Here is a 20,331-nt window from a genome sequence, read left to right as displayed (position 1 = left end):
CGAGACCAGTGACCCGTCCGGCCGAAGGTTGAAGTGGGCTAGCTCCTTTCAAACTGCCATTGGGTCAATCGCCTAACTTCCATTCCACACAGAAGTCTCAATTGTCAGCAGTATCGTAATCATCTTCGTTCTGATTCCTCGACATGTGAGGTACCACACAACGCCGTTGCCTTTCATATGGATTGAGCTAATAAAGCGTGGCTGACAGGTCCTGACTAAAAAGGTATTGGACTTGGCTTCCATGCAAGAGTGCCTAAATGCTTTCGTTGACTGAAAAGGTTTAGCTTTAACATGTCTACCCTTCAGTTGCACTTCAGCAACGCCATTGAAAACACTGGTCGTGTGATCCAAATACAGGTACTGGTTGCAGATAAAAGCCATAAATACAGCAAAAGAACAATGCGGTTCGGTCGTGCCAAGTGTTATGGAGGAAGGAATTCCTTGTTGAGCATCAACCCGCAGGCTGAGCTTTCGACCAAGGCTTTCCTGCAGTTGAGTGACGGAAGTCAATCTCACTTTCGAACTCCAGTTCACTTCTAGCTGAACTAGACACTCCCCCAAAAGCATTCTCCTGCAACACGCATCACAAATCCGGTTCTTAATTCTCACTTTCTCTCTCCTCCCTTTAACTTTATTTTTCTCTTGAAAAACTCTCTCGCTCTCGAAGTAAAGTAAATGCGAGGGATTACCATTTGATAGGTTGCCCTTGTTTAGAATTTCGCCTTTTAACCTTGCTCCCCACTCTATATCTTTCTCGCCTCTTTCTCTCCTTGATAATATCCTTCATTTTATCGCAATACAATAATACCATGGCTTCAGCACCTGAGGAAGTCTCTGGAGTCGTAGAAACGCAAGCTCTTGAGCTCCGGGAATTTTACAAACTCTACGAGACCGCTAAAGATCATCACAAGCGTTTCATCACGCATCGCCAGGAGCACAAGGATCCAGTCGTTTTACTGCCACTCGATGCACTCCAGATCAAGCTCGATAAACTTGAAAAGGCTATCAAACTCCAGCGCGAACATCGAAGCAAACCAGACTGGGAACCAAATGCTATTCAATTCTGTTTTCTTCTTAACTTGCCGCTTGATGAGCTTACAACTACTTGGAACAACTACAAGCAGAGCAGTGTAGTTCTCCACCACCTAGACAATGTCGGCCCGCTCACATCTTATTGTAAGATCCATTAATTTCTGGTTCTGTTGCCCATTAATCTAACCTAACTGATAGTTCTTCAGAAGGCGCAATATGTTTCTGCAAAGAGGGACAGAGATGGTAAAAATGAGGACATAATTGACAGAGTTAAGTGGTTAGAAGCGGCACTCGACAAGCTTGATACGACCCGCATCAAGCGAAAGGACCCCGAGCTTGAAGCATGCAAGAAGAACGACGGTGGACATTGTATTGTCACCGGAGTTGCAAACCCTCAAGTCTGCCATATTATTCCATTCGCTTTTAACAACTCCGACAAGAACACTAAAAAGACATCTCTCTTTTCAAGCACCATTTTCTCAATGCTTGGCCTTCCAGGAAATAAGGAAACAGAAGATGCTATCACCTTATTACACCAAGGAAAGGGCTCTTTAGACAAGCAATGGAATATGATTTGTCTCAGCCCTTCCTTATATATATGGTGGGGACATGCTTACTGGGCGTTCAAATGGCTTGATGCGACGCCTCTTACCGATGACACCAAGACATGTAAAATCAGGCTTCAGTTCCACTGGATGCCGCGAAACATCAAGCGCGATCCTACTGCGTCTTTTTATCTAAAGGATCTCCCAGACCTCGAGGAACAAATCAAACATTGCTATGGCAGCGAGCCATACTTATGCAACGAGCAAAACTGCCAAGCATGTTATGGAACGAAAGGCATTGCTGCGCATAATGTCGAGAGCGGCCGTCCTATTAGAACTGGTGATATTTTTACCATCATTCGAAGCACCGTTGATGTACCGCTTTGCCGCACTATGTTTGATATACAGTGGGCTATCATCACCTCAGCTGCAATCTCAGGAGGAGCTCTAGTGCCAGACGAGCTTGGAGACTTCAGTTTCCCACCAGGCGATTATCGTTTCTCCTATGAGGATATTCAGGACAATGTCGAAGCAGATGAGGACACTCAATCAAGGGTACAATCATGGGTTGACCAGAACTCACCAGAGCCGCAACAAGAACTTTAGGGAAGTTCGCAGGTACAAGCCATGGATACAAGATTCAACAGGATGTCCATTGGAACAGCATCCAGTGCTAGTGATGTCACGGCAGTGGTTTAAATGTCGTTGATAATAGAAAGATTAACCGGATGCAAAGCTGTGGGAAAGCCATATATTGAAGGGGAAATGGCTTATGAGTTTAGTCGCGGGAGAGCTGCGTATGAGGACACTAATGATATATGAGATTTATTTGCTATAACCCCCGGGTTCATTGTGCAGGGTCGAGGTTTAGCGCTATAAGATCGGATTGAGTGCGGCATGGCGTTTATCCAAGTGAACATTATTATGCCGCTTGAACTCCTGTTCTGGTCTTGACTAGATAGTATAATTCTCTTATTCGAACCTGACCACGAGGCCTATTCTATATTGAACCAATATGATTCTCGAATACACGAGAGTGACGTGGAACCCGGTCTAGGACAGCTGCGAAGATGTGGCAAGCACTTAGGTTGAGTGTACGAATATGGGCCAGTCCTAAGCTGCTTAAGTTGCCGTCATGTTCATGGAAAGACCAAACTTGCCCTTTTCTTCTGTCTCTTTTCAAAAAAGATACCGCCAATAATTATACTCACTTGGGAGAGATAATGGAGTCATGAGTGTTTCAATGCTATCCGCTCAAGGTTGATTGCTGAGAATGTTGTTGATAGACATGTAGAGCAGTGTGTAGGCACGACATAGTAAGCTCGATCATGGCTGGCGCTCGGAACCTCTGGTCCGCATATTTCTCAGGTATTTATGACAAATGAATCATATTCCCGAGGTGCATGAACCAGAAACGAGACAAACGATGCGGGCAACATCGCTCAGTAGTCCCCATTCTTGATTTATTTGATGCTAAGAGGTTTGAGTGTGCTGCATGTCAAGCCCCTCACTCGAAAACGTCAACACATGCTTGGCTGTTTTCTTGATAAACCAAATGAGGTTTACCGTATTTACAGAGATACAATCTCTTTTACTCGACTGACTATCGTTCGAGAGTCGACAGATCAGCTTTGCACTTTACCTCAAGACTATAGAATGACAAATTGGTCCCGGGTAGGTAAGTAAAACCAGCATGTACTGATACCCGCCAATCATACCTGACCAAGGGTTGCCAATGATCAAAGGGTTCATCATTCCCGGAACATTCCCCATCTCAGGCCATGAGGCGGTTTCTCGGAGCGCTCCGACCTGGCATAAGGCGAGACAAGACCGTGTGGCTTATCCAGATGCGGATCTAGGCGGCGACCTCACATAAGCATTCCGAGCTATGAACGCCGGTAACCCGTAGAACCTGGCATAGCCCGACGACCCGAGAGTTGGCGAAAACCAAAGTCGTTGCTCACGGGTAGAGATTTCGTTTGACGTCGGGACTTCAACGGCGATGCCGAGATGCCAACCGCTGGTATTGATCTAGAAGACCCCTGGTTCACTGTGCAGGGTAGCGGTTTAGCGCCGTGAGATCGGATTGAGTGCGGCATGGCGTTTACACAATTGAACATTGTTATGCCGCTTTGACCGCAGAACGCCGTCATCATTGCCGCTGCTTTTGGAAGCTTGTCACGGCATTCTGCGGCATAATTGAGCTTTACTTTATATTTAAGATACTATGTGCTGCCATGCGCTTTCAGGACTCTCGCGGGTGATATGGGGACATAAATCGCTGGAGATGGAGAGCGAGTGATCGCCCGTCCGTCTGGTTTGCCATCTATCGTAGCTCTGTTCGAAAGACACTTCGATGATGGCACAACAAGAGATTGGGGTTTTGCTTCCGGGGCAGCCGATACTCAGCTCTGTAATATTAGCAATCAGATGCCCAATTCACTCGAATATTGACAAAGATAGTCCCAGAAACATCTCTCATTGTAGCATATCCTCGGAGTTACCTACCTACAGACAGTTTCGTTTGAATTTGAAGCCCATTCGGCGACTCGGGCATAGTTCGGTGACTGTTTGCGCCCGGACGAGTTCGGAAGAAACTGACATCATCTACCGTCATGCAAGAAAACGGTACACTCGGCCATGAAAATTTGTTTGCCATTTATATACGTCAGGATAAGTAAGAGGGGATCTGAGATACTCATCAATTACAGAAAACACCATTTACTCGCATATCGCAAACTTGGCGAATTTATCACGACACTAGTACATCAACCTCACCTCACGTTTACGACATCTTCCAAGTACTGAAACTCAGCATCCTCTCAGTTGACCCACCCTGGATTTAAACCACGCTGCAACCCACCTCGTTCGGTTTCTTATCATACCACCTTCGCCCTGAAAACAAAACACCGTAAACTATTGCGCCCTGACAGAAATCCCATCTCTACAAATTTGCCGCTTCTCCCACGACCGTCTTTCCCCTCATTTCCAGTCCAACCCAAATCGCAATCATGAAGATTCTTACAAAGGAAGAAGAGGAGGCGCACTACTCAGCTGTCGTCAAGGGCGGTCTCATCGGAGGTAGTCTTGGTCTCGCTGTTGGTGTTGGAGGTGTCATGTTTGCTTCAAGGCGATACCCTGCTTTCCGCGGCCTCACAATCCCCTTCAGAACGTTCCTCGTCACATCCGCCGGCACATTTGGCGCCATTATCAACGCCGATCGCTGGTCCATGGATTTTCAGAAGAAGCAGAATCCCATGAACTTTTACGAAGACCAGACCCAGCGCGCTCAGCAGATTGTTCGCGAGAATCAGACGACCTGGGAGCGCTTTATGGAGTACGGCAAGGAGAACCGCTACTCTATCGTATTTGTCTCATGGCTCGCATCCATGGGTGTCGCATTCGCGCTCGTGAGCCGTTCACCCATGAATACAGCCAACAAGGTCGTACAGGCCCGTGTGTATGCTCAGGGTCTGACCCTCGCTGTTCTCATCATCTCAGCTGTCTTTGAGATGAACGACGCCAAGAAGGGCGAGGGTCGCTGGCAGACCGTCATGGTCGTCGACCCCGAGGACCCCGAGCACAAGCGACTTATTGAGAAGAAGATCCACAAGGAGGAGTATGAGGGCCAAGACCTCTGGAAGGGTAAGTCGCACTTGAGATCTTGCAGAAAACATTATGTGACTAACTGGGCTGATAGATATGGTCGCTGCTGAGGAGCGACGCTTGGCCGCTAAGAAGCAAGCTGAGAACAAGGCTTAAAATAAACATGTTATCTTCTTATAACGACAAAAACAACTCAATGAAAACCATTCCTCGATACACATTACTTTAAAACTCATCATTAATACTACGCCGAGCACAAGCCGACAACCACAGGAGGAAATCGGAAATTGTATATACCAACAAACCGAAGTTTCATGAGTCGATGAGCTGGGATGGAAAGGAAGTGGCTATTATCGATTGGGATAGTCATTGAAACAAAACTGCCCTCTGTTTTGTCTTTTCTATGCGCATAGAGCGGGTGGGATGGTTCCTTGGAGTTACAACCTCTTAAAACTGGCCCGGAACGTTCTTGGTTGGGGTTTGAATTGCACCCAATGTATCATATGTAGCCATGACAGCAAGAATTGAGCAAGCATCTTTATCTCAAGCGTATATACAAGGACATATGAAGATGACCCAGCATCTCATTCTTCTAGACTAAGTTAACAAAGATCTGCACCACCGACTCCCTGCTAGCCCTCTTTTGAAGGGTTCAGTTACCTTCCCAGAACAACAAATTGATTATCAAGCACACTAATATATCCAAAGGAGCTGCATTAGCTCATATCTCTAAACCTCGATAGTAAAATGGCTGATTTGCGAATAATATGCATGCACAGCTAGCTCTAACAGCATAACATCGCCATACACCTCGCTTCCATCGAAACCTCCAATGACAATGAGGCGGCTATCATACAGCACTGTCCCGTGATAGCCACGGCCTGAAGGTGCTTTACCGTAGACCCTACGTCTATCCCATGTCATTGTAACCAGGTTCAAAAGCAGGACATCATTCGAGTATTCGCTTCCGTCGTGGCCTCCAATGACAAAAAGATAGGAGCCGACTATTGTGGCCGTATGTGATAAACGGCGGAAAGCAACGGGGATAGGGACTGCTCTCCATAACTGGGCGTCAACGTCGTAAACCCATACATCGTCGAAACATTCGCCGCCATCAGAGCCTCCAAAAATGATGAGTTTGCTGCCCACCATGTTGGCAGTGTGGTAGCCCCTTGCCTTGGGACGATAGTCTTTTGACCCAGGGCTTGACTTATCTGAACTTGACACTAATCGCCATGACATTTTGTTGACATCAGCAACATCTAAACGCCAGATATCATTCAGAGCTCGGACCCCATCGCCGCCGCCGAATACGTATATACCATTCTTGTATAGACAAGCAGTATGCGCTCTCCGCTTCGACGGCATCTTATCTCCTATAATACGGGGCTTTGTCCACCGGAAGTTTGTCGTATCCAAAACATAGACATCGTTATAATACTCTGGGCCGTCACCTCCGCCAAACACGATGAGTTTCTTGCCTACGGCAGTACATGTCATGGCTCTCAGAGGAACAGGTATATCACCAACGACATAAGGTATAGACCAGTGGAAAGAATCGGCATCCAGCACGTAGAGATCGTTGAAGCATGTTCTTGAGTCACAGCCGCCGAATACATAAACGTTCGAGCCAATGATTGTTGTTGTGTGTGCTCGTAATGAGGTGTGAGGAGCGCCTGACACAGGTGCCTTGGACCAGTACATGCCAGATGCTGGAGCCACGTCGACGTTTGGAGCGGTCCGGGGATCTGGAAGCGACGGGAACGCAGTGTACTCGTCTTGTGATATGCGAGATCTATGCGATGCATACCGAGCGGTCGCTTGTGCAGTCGTTCGGCTCGTTATGGCAGATGTCGACCGTGAAGCGGTTGGTCGCCGATTATGTCGATCTCCCTCACTTGAGGCATCGCCAGCGCTGGTTGAGATTGAATGCGGCGGTTTGTGGGCTGCTCTCGAGGTAGAAGCTCCTTGCGGGGCGGTCTGTGATGCGGATTGAGAGCGCTGCCGGATAGAAAGATCGGAAGGCTTTCGACGATTTGCTTGTATGCTTTTGCTGGCAAGATGACCTGGTGTATGGCTTCTGGGTAAGGGCATCTGATCGCTAGACTCGTCATCATCGTCGGAATCGTCGTCGACAAAGGTCGGCCGTGTGGCTATGGGGGCCGGAGCAGGCGATCGTTGTTGTTTTTGTTGCTGTTGTTGAATGCTCTTTGCCTTGAGATGCGACTTATCGGGGGACCTCCTCGGATCCGCCATGACTGCGTAGGTTCTTCTTCATTGCCTACCTAGACAAGGCGTTGAGCTTGTGACTTGAACCGGTCGAGGTGGGGGAAAGGTGGAATGAGTGAGAGCAGTGAAGGGGGCAAAAAGGAACGAACAATATGCAATTAAAAACAGGCAGTTGAAGCCAAAGCCAATTGGCGATTTGCCAAGGGCGCAAAGAGAAGAGAGGGGCAGGCGAGCCGGTGATGGTGATAGTACGTAAATGATGTCGAAGGGTAGGGATCGTGCAACGTTGGAGCTGGGGTTGAGGCGAGTATCGTCTTGAGTCGAAGTACCTGAGTACCTCCTAGCTTTGTTGTCGTTGATTCTGGAGCACTTTTAGCGAGGCCCGGCCCCTGTGACCAAGTGCGGAGATGAGGCTCTCAGGCGTCTAAGGTACCTGATACATTCGACCTCTCACTGACCTCATAGCACATAAGACCTAGAAATACGGAGTAGACCTTAGGGAATTTAGTGCAGTTTAGTTTACACCATCATATCGAGGTTTTTTTCCCCATGCACTTGAAAGTCGATCTCGGTTTTGACGACTGATCTTTTCATCAGCTGGCACTGAACGAGCACTGTCAAAAAAACAATCACTCATTAATTTGTGTATAATAGTGCAAGAGGTAAGCTAATTTTCCTCACGTACTGTAACAGCGAGAAAAACATTTGCACTTCTTTATCTCCTTCCGTTCTTGCCTTTCTCTCTTTTCCTCTCTCTCTTACACTCACTCACTCCCCTCATAAATCTTTTACTTATTCTTCATAGCGAATTTATGAACTCGTAATTTTCTTTCAACACATGCATTGTCCCAGAGACTGACCATTATCAGCCGTTTTTGCCATGAGTGAGCAACACGACGCTCAGATGGGTGGCGTCTCCCCAGGCAATGCGCATGCAGAACTTGCAGCTGATGCCAGCAATGTTACAACCTCGACAAAGGATGAAGAGCGGGCTTCGAAGAGACTTAAGGTTAACGATTCGATCCCGTTTCAGTCTGCTCCAGGAGAGGATTTGCACGATGCACCCGCTCCTAAGGAGAATGAACAATCCACAAATGGCGACAAGGAGAATGAGGTCCCGAGGCCAAAGCCGGACCCCAAGACTGAGTACGTTGATGGACGCAGCAAAGGAGTTGCTCCTATCAAGAAAGAGTGAGAAGCCCACCGTAGACCCGTTCTAGAGACACACTGACAAATCAAAGGTATCTTGTAGACATGTCAACTCAGAAAGATGCGTCCAACGATGCTGTGAACGACGATGACGCAGCTGAGGCACGCGGTACTGCCGAAGGGAATGCTGAGAATGGCGATCGAAAGCCAGGCAAGGGCAAGAAAGAAAAGAAGAAGAAGGGCCAGAACACAGAGCGCGATTTTGGCAAATTTGACGATGCCTTTCGTCTTTGCAACAGTCGAGCCTTCTATCCCGAGTTTTCTCCCAGAGAATGCAAGTTTGGTGACCGATGCAGACTCTGCCATGATATTCGAAAGTATCTTGAGGAAGGACGCCGAGGTGATGTTGAGACTTTTGAAGGCAAATGCCCCGTGTTCGAGGCTCATGGCCACTGTCCTTCAGGCTGGAAGTGCCGCTTTGTTAAGAGCCACATGGAGGAAATCGAGCACGAGGACGGCCGAAAAGAGTTGGTGCTCATAAGCACTTCAGCAAATGGCGGCGAGAACGGTGAGCCTAAAGATGAAGGATCCGAGGAGCAGCGACCTGCTATTTTCAACGTCGTCAGCATGGATAAGAAGATTGACCTCAACCGCAAGCGGACTGACTTTACGCGATCTGACCAGTACATCACTTGGCTCAATAAGGAAGCCAAGCTGAGTGAGGAGTTTATGAATCGTCGCAAGAATCAGTCCACCGAGGGTATCGAAGATCTACGCGCCCGCTTCGTCGACCCCCCTTTTAAGCCTTCTGAGAAACGCCGACTCTATTTCGGCCAAGAGACCCCAACCCTGGCACCTCTCACCACCCAAGGAAACTTGCCCTTCCGTCGACTCTGCGTCGAGCTTGGAGCCCAGCTCACATACTCGGAGATGGCATTGAGTATGCCTCTCATCCAAGGAACAAAGGCTGACTGGACACTTCTAAAGGTTCATGAGTCAGAGCTTTCACCCCCCCAATTTAACCCAGGCTCTGTCCCCATCTTTGATGACTACGACCACTCCAAGGATATCAAGTTTGGTGCCCAGATCTCCGGAAACAACCACTGGGTTGTTACCAAGGCTGCTGACGTCCTAAATCGTTATTGCCCTCACCTTCGCCTCATCGATTTGAACTGTGGTTGTCCGATTGATATGGTCTTCAAGTCTGGCGGTGGATCGGCGCTTCTTGAAAACTCAGGCAAGTTGGAACGTATGGTTCGAGGCATGAACGCTGTGTCAGGAGAGGTCCCTATCACTGCCAAGATCCGCACTGGGATCCGAAACTCCCGTCCTACGGCCACTCAGCTTATTGGAAAACTGGCTTTTGGTGCACGAGAGCACCGAGAACGACTTGGTGCTCCTGGATGTGCGGCCCTGACTCTTCATGGACGCAGCCGTGAGCAGCGATACACCAAGAAGGCCGACTGGGGCTACATCAGCGAGTGCGCCGCGCTCATCAAGACTTACAACAAGCAGAAGGACACTCTGACTGACACCATCGCTGAGCCCGATGCCAGCAGCCTCCCTAATGCCAAGGATGGCCGCATGTACTTCCTCGGCAACGGTGACTGCTACTCGCACACCGAGTACTATGAGCACATTGAAAAGGCTCGTGTCGATACCGTCATGATTGGCCGTGGCGCCCTCATCAAGCCTTGGCTCTTTGAGGAGATTGAGAAGGGCCAGTACCTCGACAAGTCATCTAGCGAGCGTCTCCGCTACATCGAGAAGTTTGTGCGCTATGGCCTTGACGCCTGGGGTTCTGATGAGCTCGGCATTGGATTCACTCGCCGTTTCCTTCTCGAGTGGCTCAGTTTTACGCACCGCTACGTCCCTATTGGTTTGTTAGAGTATCTCCCACCTTGCCTCAATGACCGACCTCCTAAGTACGAGGGGAGAGATGAGATGGAAACGCTTATGGCGTCCAACAACTTCAGGGACTGGATCAAAATCAGGTATGTTCATACTTTTGTGGCGCAATACACAACGGGTTTGCTTTCTTGGGTCGGTATGCTAACTGGCCACTCACAGCGAGATGTTCCTTGGCCCCGTCCACCCAACGTTCAAGTTCCAGCCCAAGCACAAGTCCAACGCGTACGAGGCTGAGGGTTAAACAACGATTAAACAATAGAGCATTGAACAGGCGAGCGGCGCAGAGGGGGCCTTGTAAAGAATTGCTTGAGGCGAAAAAGGTCGATTTTTGGTACGCATATTTGCTATCTAGGCACCTAGGCGAAGATAACCACAGGGCATGGATGACTGATGTCTTTATGACGGGCCCAAGAAGGAGGTCCTATTTGCAGGGGAAAACGGGGATGTAAACCCGAAACTCGTGTCATAACGGAAAAGTCTGGTCTAGTATCGATCAGATAGATGTACAGAGAACAACTCCAAGTGTATTTCGACTCGGCGCAAACTGTTATGAGAACTGTTACTGTCAAAATTAACAATGGTCTCCCAGTCGTCCAGAGGTTTAACACTCCCGGATACGGAACCCCGGCTTGTCTTCAATTTTGCTGCTATTGTTGTTTCGAAGTTCTACCTACGCGGTTCATGAATTTATGCCGAGTCCTCTAGGATTTGCATATGCTTGACCAAATCGACGCACGAGTATTGACACCGAACACAGTCTCATAATAAAGAAACGCCATTCAAGCTTCATTCAATGACTTAACAAGTGAAAATATACAGATGTATCTTTGTGGGAGTTATGCTTCCCCAGGTATCGCAAGACATGACGAAACCATTCGAACGCTAGGAACTAATATGTGTGTGAAACCCATCCAACAACTCCGTGATGACTTTTGTAATCCAATCACCAATGTACCCTTGCAATATCCGAGACAGAATCGTACAGCTGTCGTCTTTATATGTGATTATCGACGCTTCCAATGTGTCTGACAGCATTCTAGGAGTAGAAGTGGCTCCTCTGCATGCCGTCAGCAGAAGCGTACTCGTTCTTCCCATCCTCGGGGCGGGCAATTGAGCTGGTTAGGGAGTTTGTACGGCTGCTCTCGCTAGGCGCAGCCTTGATCTTCTTGGGCTCTTGTGCCGGGCGCTTGATGACCTCGAGGTAGGTAGATGGAAGATAGCCTTGGCGGCCGTCGCGGGATCGGCACTGCCACCACTCGCTGGGATTACCAGAAGGGTCGTTTTTACTTAGGACGGCAACAAGGTCACCCTTTCTCGCCTCGAGCTCCATGCCTGTGTTAGGCTGAGGGAGGAAGTCGAAGGTGAGTCGGCAAAACTCAAGCTTAGCAGGGTCGACCGGCTGCTGTGATTCCATGGCCTGGGCCTGAAGACGCTTCTGCTCCTGCTCTTGTGAGGCAGCAAGCGTCCTTATCATCTTTGACATTAGATAAGGAATGCCAAAGGCGGCCAGGACAAAGAACAGTAAAGGCTTCTTGCTGGCCTTCGCAGGAAGTGGGTTACCATCTGGTCCAACGCTCCGACCTTCGAAGCGTGCAAATGCAGCTGGTGTGAGGGCAGTCGCATCGGCAGGCGGCGGTCGACCAGTAAGCTTGGCAATCAATGTGCGAATCCAGCGCATCAATGTGAAGATGCCCAGCACGGAGCCCAGAGTATCCCTCAGATTACCAAATTGTTCAGCGACAGAGACCATGGCTAAGAACTGTTAGTTGACTCTCCGGCCTGAACCATCACACTAAAGAACTTACCAAAGAAGCTGGAGTGAGTAGCCATGTAGGTACTCTCAAGCATCTGGGCGAAGCCTCCAAAGGCCGTGACAATACCCTCGAGCATTTGGAAGGTAGCCTGAGTGCTGTTGTTGAAGGTGTTGGTCAAGCTGTTTTGGTCGCCAGGCATTCCCATGCCACCGCCGTACATACCGCCGCCCATGCCACCATACATGCCTCCTCCGTAGCCACCGTATCCTCCACCGTACATGCTACCGTAGCCACTCATGCCGCCCATACCACCCATGCCAAACCGCGAGTAGGGGCTGGAATAGGGTGACGAGTACGCGCCACCCATTGAGCTATACGGTGAGGAATTCATCCTGCTGTAATTGGCAGCGTTCTGATTGACCGTTGATGTGAGAGAAGAAGGTCGATTAGGAAGCGGAGGGGCAGAAGACGAATCGGTGATCGATGTTGTAGTTCCGGACGCAACTGACGGCGAGATAGGCGATGTCGCTAGAGTATAGTGAGTAGGAAGGCGCTTTAACGCGGGGAGTCAGGAGAAGGTGACTGGCAGAAGACATGGAAAAGGAGATAGTAAGAGAGAAGAATTGATGAATGCGACTTACCAGCAGTCGCAGCCGCGCCAGGCTGCTCCCAGGGCTTGGGTGGAGAGGCCATGATATTATCTTGTTATCGCAAGGAGGAAGGGTTCAGAAGCCGGGTTCGGACAATGGACTACCGACAAACGGTATCACAGTGTCAGAATTCGAGTCGTCTAATTATTGAGCCTCCTAGTAAAGCAGAGTTGTCTTGGTCGTTGGCCACTCCTCGTGACGTTTGGTGGTGGACCTCGGAAAGTGTACCGGACGCAAGATCGGAGACTGACTCCGTGATTATATGCAGCCCCCAGTTAGCGTAACCGCGGCGCGCGGGGACAACGGAGTTGCCTCGGGATACGGGAAAAAGAGCCGCCGAGACAGAGATATGATAAGATTGAGAGGGTCGCTATCTCTCGAGAATTAGAGACGCGCAAGAATTGCGATGGTGACAGGCGTGGGCGTGGAGGTGATGAGGAGGAGGATGAGGGAGACGAGATTGTCGCAGAGGAAAAGCCGAGAAAGATGGAGTTGATTAGAGATAAAAATTAGTGGGGCCTCACTTAACCTAGGCTAGACTTGAGAGCAGGCGCATTCAAGTTTAAAAGGGAAGAAAAATCCGGGGGCGAATGGGACCGAACCAGAAGCCAGACCTCGGCTGACTAGGCCCCGCCGACTCTCATCGTTCTTGCCTTTTTGAGGCAATACGACTCGTGAAGAGGGGTGTTTGCCTTTTGAGATTTTGATGATGTTTGATGGTCTGATACTTGGTACCTATACTTGGGCATTTCGTTGATGAGTTTACGAGTATGGCATTCCTTCAGATACAATAGCTCGTGAATGCTAGTTGAGTCATCAATTGATGCTCCTTTCATCACCTATGTCGCTATAATCAAACCGTTTTCCGTTGGCCGTTGTAGCCGGCCATAGGTAAGTTTCCATGTGACGCTGATGCTTTCCGGTTTCGCCACAGACAATCGGCTTTACAGGCGACTTGCTTCCAAGGACTACCTTGGTAATTTAACCTTACGTCAATCTCAGCCGCCATCCTGCCAGCTTACCCTATGGCATATAATAAGAACAGAATGAATGAACAAACTACCAAATCAAGCCATGATGAGTGTATCAAGATATACATAGTACACATATACCTTTACTGTCTGTCTTACTCGCTTGTAATAATTTTCGGTGTTCTAGTGCTTCTAGCCTTGAAGAGCGAGTTGCTCCTATTGTGAATGCCTTGATCCTACCATAGGTACATTATATATAGTCAATTCGGGCTACTTCATGGAAGATTGTATGACGAGAGTATTATATATGTATATGTACATCTATAAAAAAAAAAACCAGAAAATCCAGGAAAGCCTGTTCTAGATTTCAAACCGAGTTCTGAAACATAATGAAAACAATTACCCAAACCAGCTTGTTGAACTACCTAAAGAAGAGCTATTGAGGGCCAATCATGATTCAATAGAAACTCAACTATAACAACAACAACACAACACACACCATGGTTGAAAAGCGACCACCAAGTCCTGGCTTCATCTCTAATCCATTCATCAAAAGAAGAAATCTCGAATGGACTCTCGACTCACCATCGCCCTCACAGCCACCAACAACTGCTGACATAGAATCTGGATCAGCCACTGTAGAGGACCACCTCTCGCATTTCAAAGCGCACCTCTCTAGCCATATATTAAGCCAATCGCCACTATCAATATCATCGTATAGCTCACTATACACCGAAAACTTTGGAAGCTCTGCAGGTGCTCATTTCGTCATTCATCAACATGACCACCCAATTGCTGGCACGCACTATGACCTCCGTCTTCAGATCAATGAGACCAGCAGCGCCAGCTGGGCGATCATGTACGGACTCCCGGGCGACCCTCAGAGCATACGGTTGAATCGAAACGCGACAGAGACGCGAATTCATTGTCTATGGGTACGGAGTCTTTCTCTTTACAGGAGAAAAGAATTAATATTTAAACAGAATCACCTCATAGAGACTGCCTCAACCTCGACTGGCTCACTTCTCATTTGGGATACGGGAACATATAGCATCCTCCCCCGTCAAAGCAAGCATGCCCCAGCGACTGATCCGTCCTCTCCAATGTCCTCACCAGGTCCATCTTTCGCGCCAACACAGCAAGCTCTTCTGCACGCCGCTTTTCAGAACCGCAAGATCCGCATTAGACTGCACGGATCGCGCTTACCTGATCCATATGTCGCGAACCTTCGTTTAACCAGGTCAGAAGATGTGGCCGGCAGAGTAAGGAGCGGAAGAGCACCTCGGAAACGACGGCGTCGTCATGCCCAGACGGAGACGCAACCTGAGACGAGTGGTGATGATAGCGAGAGTGATGAAAGTGAGGATGTCCCTTCAAACACTGATACGGGAACCAACGCAGACAATCTTTCCGCCATGGAACGTGAGATACGTGAGCTTGAAGATGAAGAGGTCCGAAGAACAAATGCATATCCAGGGGCTTCCAACACCATCGGTAGTGTACATCAACGACGATGGTATCTTTCACTTGATCGCCCGGCTTGTGGGTTTGTGGAGCAAAGAACCAAGAGCCGTTCAGTTTGGGAACTGGAAGGCGGTACGGAGACTAAAAACAAACAGAGCGACAATGGACGCTTGTCATACCCATTCCACGTCCGGGGGCCAGATCATGAGCGTAGTGTATTAACAGGACGGCTAGGAGCTGATATTCTCCAAGACGAGGGCGTGGATAAATTTATTCAACGTCAAGGTTGGAAGCCAGTGCTGAAATGATACTCCCCGGGAAAAAAAAAAAAAAAGACATGCGCAGTGTCTGAACAGACTATCAAAATTTATTGTGTAGACTACATAATACCTAGGCTTGTGCCACGTTCCCATTTTCCCATCCGAGTGCATGGCTGTATAGCTCGTCTACCTTGATACCTGGCGGAGATCATATCCCATAGACTGGCCAGGACGACCACCTCGCCATAATCCCATGTAAATCAATCCGTCTCAACCAGACTCATCAAACGCCATCCCATGCTTGCTAAATCGCGGATCCACATGTCTGTGAAGACCGAATCACACCCAACCCTGTCACTGCAGAAACAAAGAAAAAACATACTTTTGAAATAGCAGTATTATACCCCCTTTCAGCACGTCTTGAAGCCTAACTTTTGGGCTCCACCAGAGTCGGAGCAATTCGCCTCTTCTTGGGCTCCTTGCCGTCTTCCTTTTCGCCTTCACTGGCGTCGCGCTTAGTGCCCGCAACACTGCCTGTGGTACTTCGAGGAGTCTCAGGAGGTGTTGTGAGCGGAACACCAGTCACCTTGCCAGAATTTGCTGCTGCAATGCCTGGAACATTGCCAGAAATCAGAGGTGGATTGGTAACTACACCGGCTGCGGGCACAGTGCTGGCCTGTGTAGTGATAGTCGCAATTGAAGACGTCGAATTCGATCTCGCAGGAGATGAGGGACGTTGAGAAATAAGTGAAGCTGACTGGGGGGGCGAAGGGGCAGTAAAAGAGCTCGCCGAGTTGCGATGGTGGTGATGCGAGCCGTTAGGAAAGGGTGAAGGCGGAGCAAACGCGGTCGTTGGGGTAGGCATGGGAGTGCTTTGATTAGACGAGGTCCCTGTTTGCGACTTGGGCGGACCGACTTCACCCTTGTAGACTTCACCCAGTTCTCCAGCTGCAAAGGATAGTGTTGAGCAGAATCCATCAGAAGACGAGATCATTAAAGTCAGACCATCGCTTGACCTAGAAGTTTTGTTAGTCAATCTACACATTTGATAGGTGATAGGAACTCCAGCATACCATGCAAGGTCAGTAAAGGTAGCGCAATGAAGATTGCTGACGACACAGATAGGGGTCTTTTGCTGAGTATCGTAAAGTAGGACCGAGTCTTGTGTAGCCACTGCGTAGACCATGCGATAAGGCAGGGAAAAGGCAGGCTTTGGGCCTGGTGTAGCCGAAGCCGTATCTGAACCCGATGTCTTTGCGTCTGATGTGGTTGAGGGTGGAGGAGGTGGATCCATGACAGAAGGAGCTGGGGATGGCTTCGAAAGAGGTTCTGGAAGGGATGGAATAGGCTCCTCTGAAGATGATGTGTCAATGGTTATATTGCGCGTGACAGGAGGAGACTGTCGCAGTGTGTAGAATATCGGAGAACATTTTACCACGACCGAGGGCTTCTTGTGGCCCGGCAAATGGGCAATTGGGGGTTTGTTAATACCACCACGCGTGTAAATATAGACCGTGTTAATCACTTCATAAGTAGGTTTCGCGTCTCGTTCAGCCTGGTGTTGGTTTTGGTACTGTCCCGATGGAGTTAATAGCAAGCTGCCATCTGGTGTAAATGTGAGTCGTCGGAAAAAGGACGTGAGCGTCTCATTGGCATAGAGGTTCGCATTCTTCATTCCCAACCCGCTGCTCAACGTTGACGATGGTTTCGGAGAGGGGTCCATAGGCATGACGGCCGGCAAAGGCATAGATGGCGCTGGCGATACAGATCGCCGAGAAGAGAACGAAGATCGACGGCTATGGCTAACGACGCTGGGAGGGTTCATGGGAAGCGCGAAAGAAGTAGGCGTGCCGGGTGCAGAAGGCACAGGTGATCCGATAGAAGGCGCAGAATCGAGGACAGCAAGCGAAGAGCGATGGCCAAAGTCGGGAGGAGCAGGACTGCTCGAGGAGATTCGCCGAGGAGGAAGATCGGCCTTGATATGGCTGGCAAGTCGAGGAGTCTTGTCGTCTTGGCTGAGGGTGTATTGCCCATCCTTGGTTTTTAGAGAGTAAATATGAACTGATCGATCGGAGGACTGCGTCGCGATGTACTCGTTGAGGGGATCCCATGTGACGCCCTGCACATAATGGCTGTGCTCGGCGATCTGGCGCACGAGTGTTCCTGTTTCCTGTGTTAGAAGCTGACGGTTATCGGGTCGTTGACAGTCGTCTGCTGACCTGTCTGAGCGTTGTAGATTCGTGCTATATTATCCATGCTGCCGATGATGAAGTACACTCCGTCAGGAGACCAGGCTAAGTCATAGATCTCCGCGCCACTAGATCGACACATATGCTTTGCCCTCCATGACTCTTTATCTTCCGGGGCATCGGATCCGAATGCTGTTTGGGGTGTTTCGCTTGGTACCCAGAGGATCACATTGCCATCGTCGCCCGCAGAGGCTAGAAGCTCGCCTGAAAATGAAGCTGTGAGCAGAGTAAATTCTGAAAGCGGATGGGAGAGCCTTACCCTTGGGCGCCCAACGAACAACATTAACGGCCTGGTTGTGCTTTGAAAGGGTTGAAAGGTACTCGACCTTACGGTCCTCCCCATCAACCTGAACCCTCCATATTCTGATATGATTATCACCACCAGCCGTGGCTAAACGTCCCTTTCCAGACGGCTCGAAGTGGGCGGAGTAAACGGGGGCATTCTGGTCATGCCAATTGATGATTAGAGGAGCAGCTTTCATCGTGTTGATATGTTTAGGTGATCAAACGAGGGTAGAAGCTGCATAGGTGAGGTAGGGAGACGCCCCTTTGAGGCTGTGGGAGAAGAGACTGAAGAGCTCTGTGGCTCCCACGCTCGAATACGAACGAGATCAACGGTCGAAGATGATAAGATGACGCGAACCTAGAGTGGATATGCAAAGAAGAAAAGAAGGCGAAAGTGGACTCTGGATAATTGTTCGAGGTTATCGGCAGTGATGGGAATTGGCACGGTAGTGCCAAAAGTAGAGTAACAACGGGCGAGTTTGATGGTGGAGAGTAGAGCTCCAGGCTGGAGCTGGTGTGGACCTTTGAAAGCCTTTGATTAGACGCCAAGGCAAGCTGTACGGTAGATAACTAGGAGCTACGGAGAACAACAAAGATCGGGAGTCGAAGTTTAGCGTTGCTGATTGATTGGATCTGAGAAATAAAAAGGGAAGAAGGGGGAAACGAAAAAAAGAGAAAAGGAAACGAAGGGGAAGTGAATGGTTGGAAAAGAGGAGCCAAACGGCATGATTGAGGTTTATTCCGGCGATACCTGCAAGAAACAGGCCTCGCATCACTTTATTGTCACTGTCACTGCCAATGCCACCGCGACTGTCGCTTTCTTACACTCACGACCATGAGGAACAAGGCACGAGGCACAGGGCGTTTTGGCGTACCTTTAGGCGTGTCACCAACCTCAGTCGACTAACTAAAATATGCAAGGTGCTGTAGGTGGACGCATTGGATAGTTTTACCCAGTAGAGGTTAAGTTGCGGCGGACGCGCGGGCGATCACACACATGGGGGATGGATCAAATGGATCATATGGATCCAATGAGGAACAACATCCAATTCATGGATGGATGCATGTCACGAGGGGACAACGCACCTCAGTCAGGGCAAGATCTTGTTTTAAGCTGTGCTGTAGCAGTGGGTTATCAGTGGTGGAGGTCCAAGACAGTTGCGCCGAAGCCAAGCGCTAGACCAAGGAATCAGTCGACTCTACCGAGTATCATGGTGCCTATTACCGAGTATTCTTTAGGCCTGTCGCCAGCGTAGTTAAAGTGGTTGTCAGAGCGGCTGCATCGTGTACCAGGGACTCTACTGGGGTTCTATGGACGGTCTATCAGGTGTTGATGACAACTGAGACGGGCGAAGTAACACCAAACGAAATGGGGGCCAAAGCTCATCAGCCCTTAGAGGGGATGAGTTCAGAACACCCAAAACAACCGGTCATCAAAAGGACCAGAAACAAAAGTTAAATGCCTCCTTGGGTCTGTTGGCATGTATCAATGTTCACGTCGACGTTGGATAGATAATGTATGTGGAAACATCCGGAAACCACTCGCCACTGTTGGCAGCACAGAGGCTCATGTAAAACAAAGGCTCAATCCCGGTTGGTTTCCTTTTACCTACTTGTTGAATTAGTATATGGCTTTATATCCCATTTGGCACTGCTGCCTCTCTTGGAAAGGCATACATATTCTTAAATATGTACCCATGTAATGTAAACAAACGACTTGTTAGGAGCTGATTAGTGAGTTATCACAATGACCCAACTCAAGGTGCTAGCAAGTGGGGAAAAGTCTCGCGGGGAACAAGACATCCAGGTTCAAATAGCCAATCACATTGCTCGTCTTGATCATCTGCATCGCTACCAATGGCCTGAATCTCAATCACTATGGAGACCAGATGGGCTCTTTTCAGCTCTGAGGATTCCGGCCACAGAAGGATGGCATGGATATCCGTTCTATTAGACATATAACACTTTGTGTTCCAGATTATTATTGTACGATCTGAATGAATCCTTCGTACCCATGGCTATTGGGATTGGGGAATGGACCTATAATTTCGCTACCCGTCTACGCCGTTGATGTTATCTTTGTCTTCAGCTGTGTGATAGGATCGTCTATTTATGTATAGGATTAAGTTTGAGACATAAAACATTGGTCAATAAGCTCACCAAACACCTCCCTGAATAGGCAGTGTGGCGGCATCTCGAAACCCAGCAGCGGCTTGCTTGATGAGT

The 20,331-nt window shown here is 49.0% G+C and overlaps 7 protein-coding genes across 7 annotated transcripts; 4 read left to right on the top strand and 3 right to left on the bottom strand.

Moving 5' to 3' along the window:
• Positions 1-809: 809 nt before the first annotated feature.
• FOBCDRAFT_283240 (uncharacterized protein) lies at positions 810-2,266 on the top strand (the record flags this gene model as incomplete). The annotated part of the gene is made up of 2 exons (XM_031185141.3): positions 810-1,176; positions 1,231-2,266. 2 exons carry the CDS (start codon positions 810-812, stop codon positions 2,181-2,183), a joined length of 1,320 nt encoding a protein of 439 aa, XP_031040783.2. The 3' UTR covers positions 2,184-2,266.
• Positions 2,267-4,487: 2,221 nt separating this feature from the next.
• On the top strand, positions 4,488-5,626 carry FOBCDRAFT_1579 (uncharacterized protein). Its single transcript, XM_031181041.3, has 2 exons — positions 4,488-5,222; positions 5,278-5,626. Exons 1-2 carry the CDS (start codon positions 4,589-4,591, stop codon positions 5,337-5,339), a joined length of 696 nt encoding a protein of 231 aa, XP_031041809.1. The 5' UTR covers positions 4,488-4,588; the 3' UTR covers positions 5,340-5,626.
• Positions 5,627-7,671, bottom strand: FOBCDRAFT_1580 (uncharacterized protein). Its single transcript, XM_031181042.3, has one exon. It carries the CDS (start codon positions 7,437-7,439, stop codon positions 5,913-5,915), a length of 1,527 nt encoding a protein of 508 aa, XP_031041810.2. The 5' UTR covers positions 7,440-7,671; the 3' UTR covers positions 5,627-5,912.
• Positions 7,672-8,292: 621 nt separating this feature from the next.
• Positions 8,293-11,029, top strand: FOBCDRAFT_283234 (uncharacterized protein; the record flags this gene model as incomplete). The annotated part of the gene is made up of 3 exons (XM_031181039.3): positions 8,293-8,603; positions 8,654-10,555; positions 10,632-11,029. The coding sequence occupies 3 exons, from the start codon at positions 8,293-8,295 to the stop codon at positions 10,711-10,713; spliced, it is 2,295 nt and encodes a 764-aa protein (XP_031041807.2). The 3' UTR covers positions 10,714-11,029.
• A 200-nt stretch (positions 11,030-11,229) lies between these two features.
• On the bottom strand, positions 11,230-13,410 carry FOBCDRAFT_1559 (Peroxin 13, N-terminal region-domain-containing protein). The gene is made up of 3 exons (XM_031181037.3): positions 12,868-13,410; positions 12,278-12,754; positions 11,230-12,224 (listed from the first exon to the last, which is right to left on the bottom strand). Exons 1-3 carry the CDS (start codon positions 12,917-12,919, stop codon positions 11,509-11,511), a joined length of 1,245 nt encoding a protein of 414 aa, XP_031041805.2. The 5' UTR covers positions 12,920-13,410; the 3' UTR covers positions 11,230-11,508.
• An 898-nt stretch (positions 13,411-14,308) lies between these two features.
• On the top strand, positions 14,309-15,648 carry FOBCDRAFT_313644 (DNA polymerase ligase-domain-containing protein). Its single transcript, XM_031181036.3, has 2 exons — positions 14,309-14,782; positions 14,831-15,648. The coding sequence occupies exons 1-2, from the start codon at positions 14,348-14,350 to the stop codon at positions 15,617-15,619; spliced, it is 1,224 nt and encodes a 407-aa protein (XP_031041804.2). The 5' UTR covers positions 14,309-14,347; the 3' UTR covers positions 15,620-15,648.
• FOBCDRAFT_1556 (WD40-repeat-containing domain protein) lies at positions 15,646-18,748 on the bottom strand. Its single transcript, XM_031181034.3, has 4 exons — positions 18,080-18,748; positions 17,791-18,024; positions 16,645-17,734; positions 15,646-16,587 (listed from the first exon to the last, which is right to left on the bottom strand). Exons 1-4 carry the CDS (start codon positions 18,300-18,302, stop codon positions 15,999-16,001), a joined length of 2,136 nt encoding a protein of 711 aa, XP_031041802.2. The 5' UTR covers positions 18,303-18,748; the 3' UTR covers positions 15,646-15,998.
• Positions 18,749-20,331: the final 1,583 nt, after the last annotated feature.

The sequence above is a fragment of the Fusarium oxysporum genome, chromosome I, assembly GCF_013085055.1.
Source record: "Fusarium oxysporum Fo47 chromosome I, complete sequence".
In the NCBI taxonomy this organism is placed as follows: domain Eukaryota; kingdom Fungi; phylum Ascomycota; class Sordariomycetes; order Hypocreales; family Nectriaceae; genus Fusarium; species Fusarium oxysporum.
This window is presented reverse-complemented; position numbering and strand designations above follow the sequence as displayed.

What these genes read in the sequence shown, in the direction of transcription:
- FOBCDRAFT_1579 (XM_031181041.3), top strand. Translation starts at nt 4,589, where the DNA reads ATGAAGATTCTTACAAAGGAAGAAGAGGAGGCGCACTACTCAGCTGTC. An exon ending in GGGCCAAGACCTCTGGAAGG is followed by an intron (nt 5,223 to 5,277) that starts GTAAGTCGCACT and finishes CTGGGCTGATAG; the next exon opens with ATATGGTCGCTGCTGAGGAG.
- FOBCDRAFT_1559 (XM_031181037.3), bottom strand. Translation starts at nt 12,919, where the DNA reads ATGGCCTCTCCACCCAAGCCCTGGGAGCAGCCTGGCGCGGCTGCGACT. An exon ending in TGGCGCGGCTGCGACTGCTG is followed by an intron (nt 12,755 to 12,867) that starts GTAAGTCGCATT and finishes ACTATACTCTAG; the next exon opens with CGACATCGCCTATCTCGCCG. An exon ending in TACTCACTCCAGCTTCTTTG is followed by an intron (nt 12,225 to 12,277) that starts GTAAGTTCTTTA and finishes AACAGTTCTTAG; the next exon opens with CCATGGTCTCTGTCGCTGAA.
- FOBCDRAFT_1580 (XM_031181042.3), bottom strand. Translation starts at nt 7,439, where the DNA reads ATGGCGGATCCGAGGAGGTCCCCCGATAAGTCGCATCTCAAGGCAAAG.
- FOBCDRAFT_313644 (XM_031181036.3), top strand. Translation starts at nt 14,348, where the DNA reads ATGGTTGAAAAGCGACCACCAAGTCCTGGCTTCATCTCTAATCCATTC. An exon ending in CGCGAATTCATTGTCTATGG is followed by an intron (nt 14,783 to 14,830) that starts GTACGGAGTCTT and finishes ATATTTAAACAG; the next exon opens with AATCACCTCATAGAGACTGC.
- FOBCDRAFT_1556 (XM_031181034.3), bottom strand. Translation starts at nt 18,302, where the DNA reads ATGAAAGCTGCTCCTCTAATCATCAATTGGCATGACCAGAATGCCCCC. An exon ending in AATCTACAACGCTCAGACAG is followed by an intron (nt 17,735 to 17,790) that starts GTCAGCAGACGA and finishes CACAGGAAACAG; the next exon opens with GAACACTCGTGCGCCAGATC. An exon ending in ACCTTTACTGACCTTGCATG is followed by an intron (nt 16,588 to 16,644) that starts GTATGCTGGAGT and finishes CAAAACTTCTAG; the next exon opens with GTCAAGCGATGGTCTGACTT.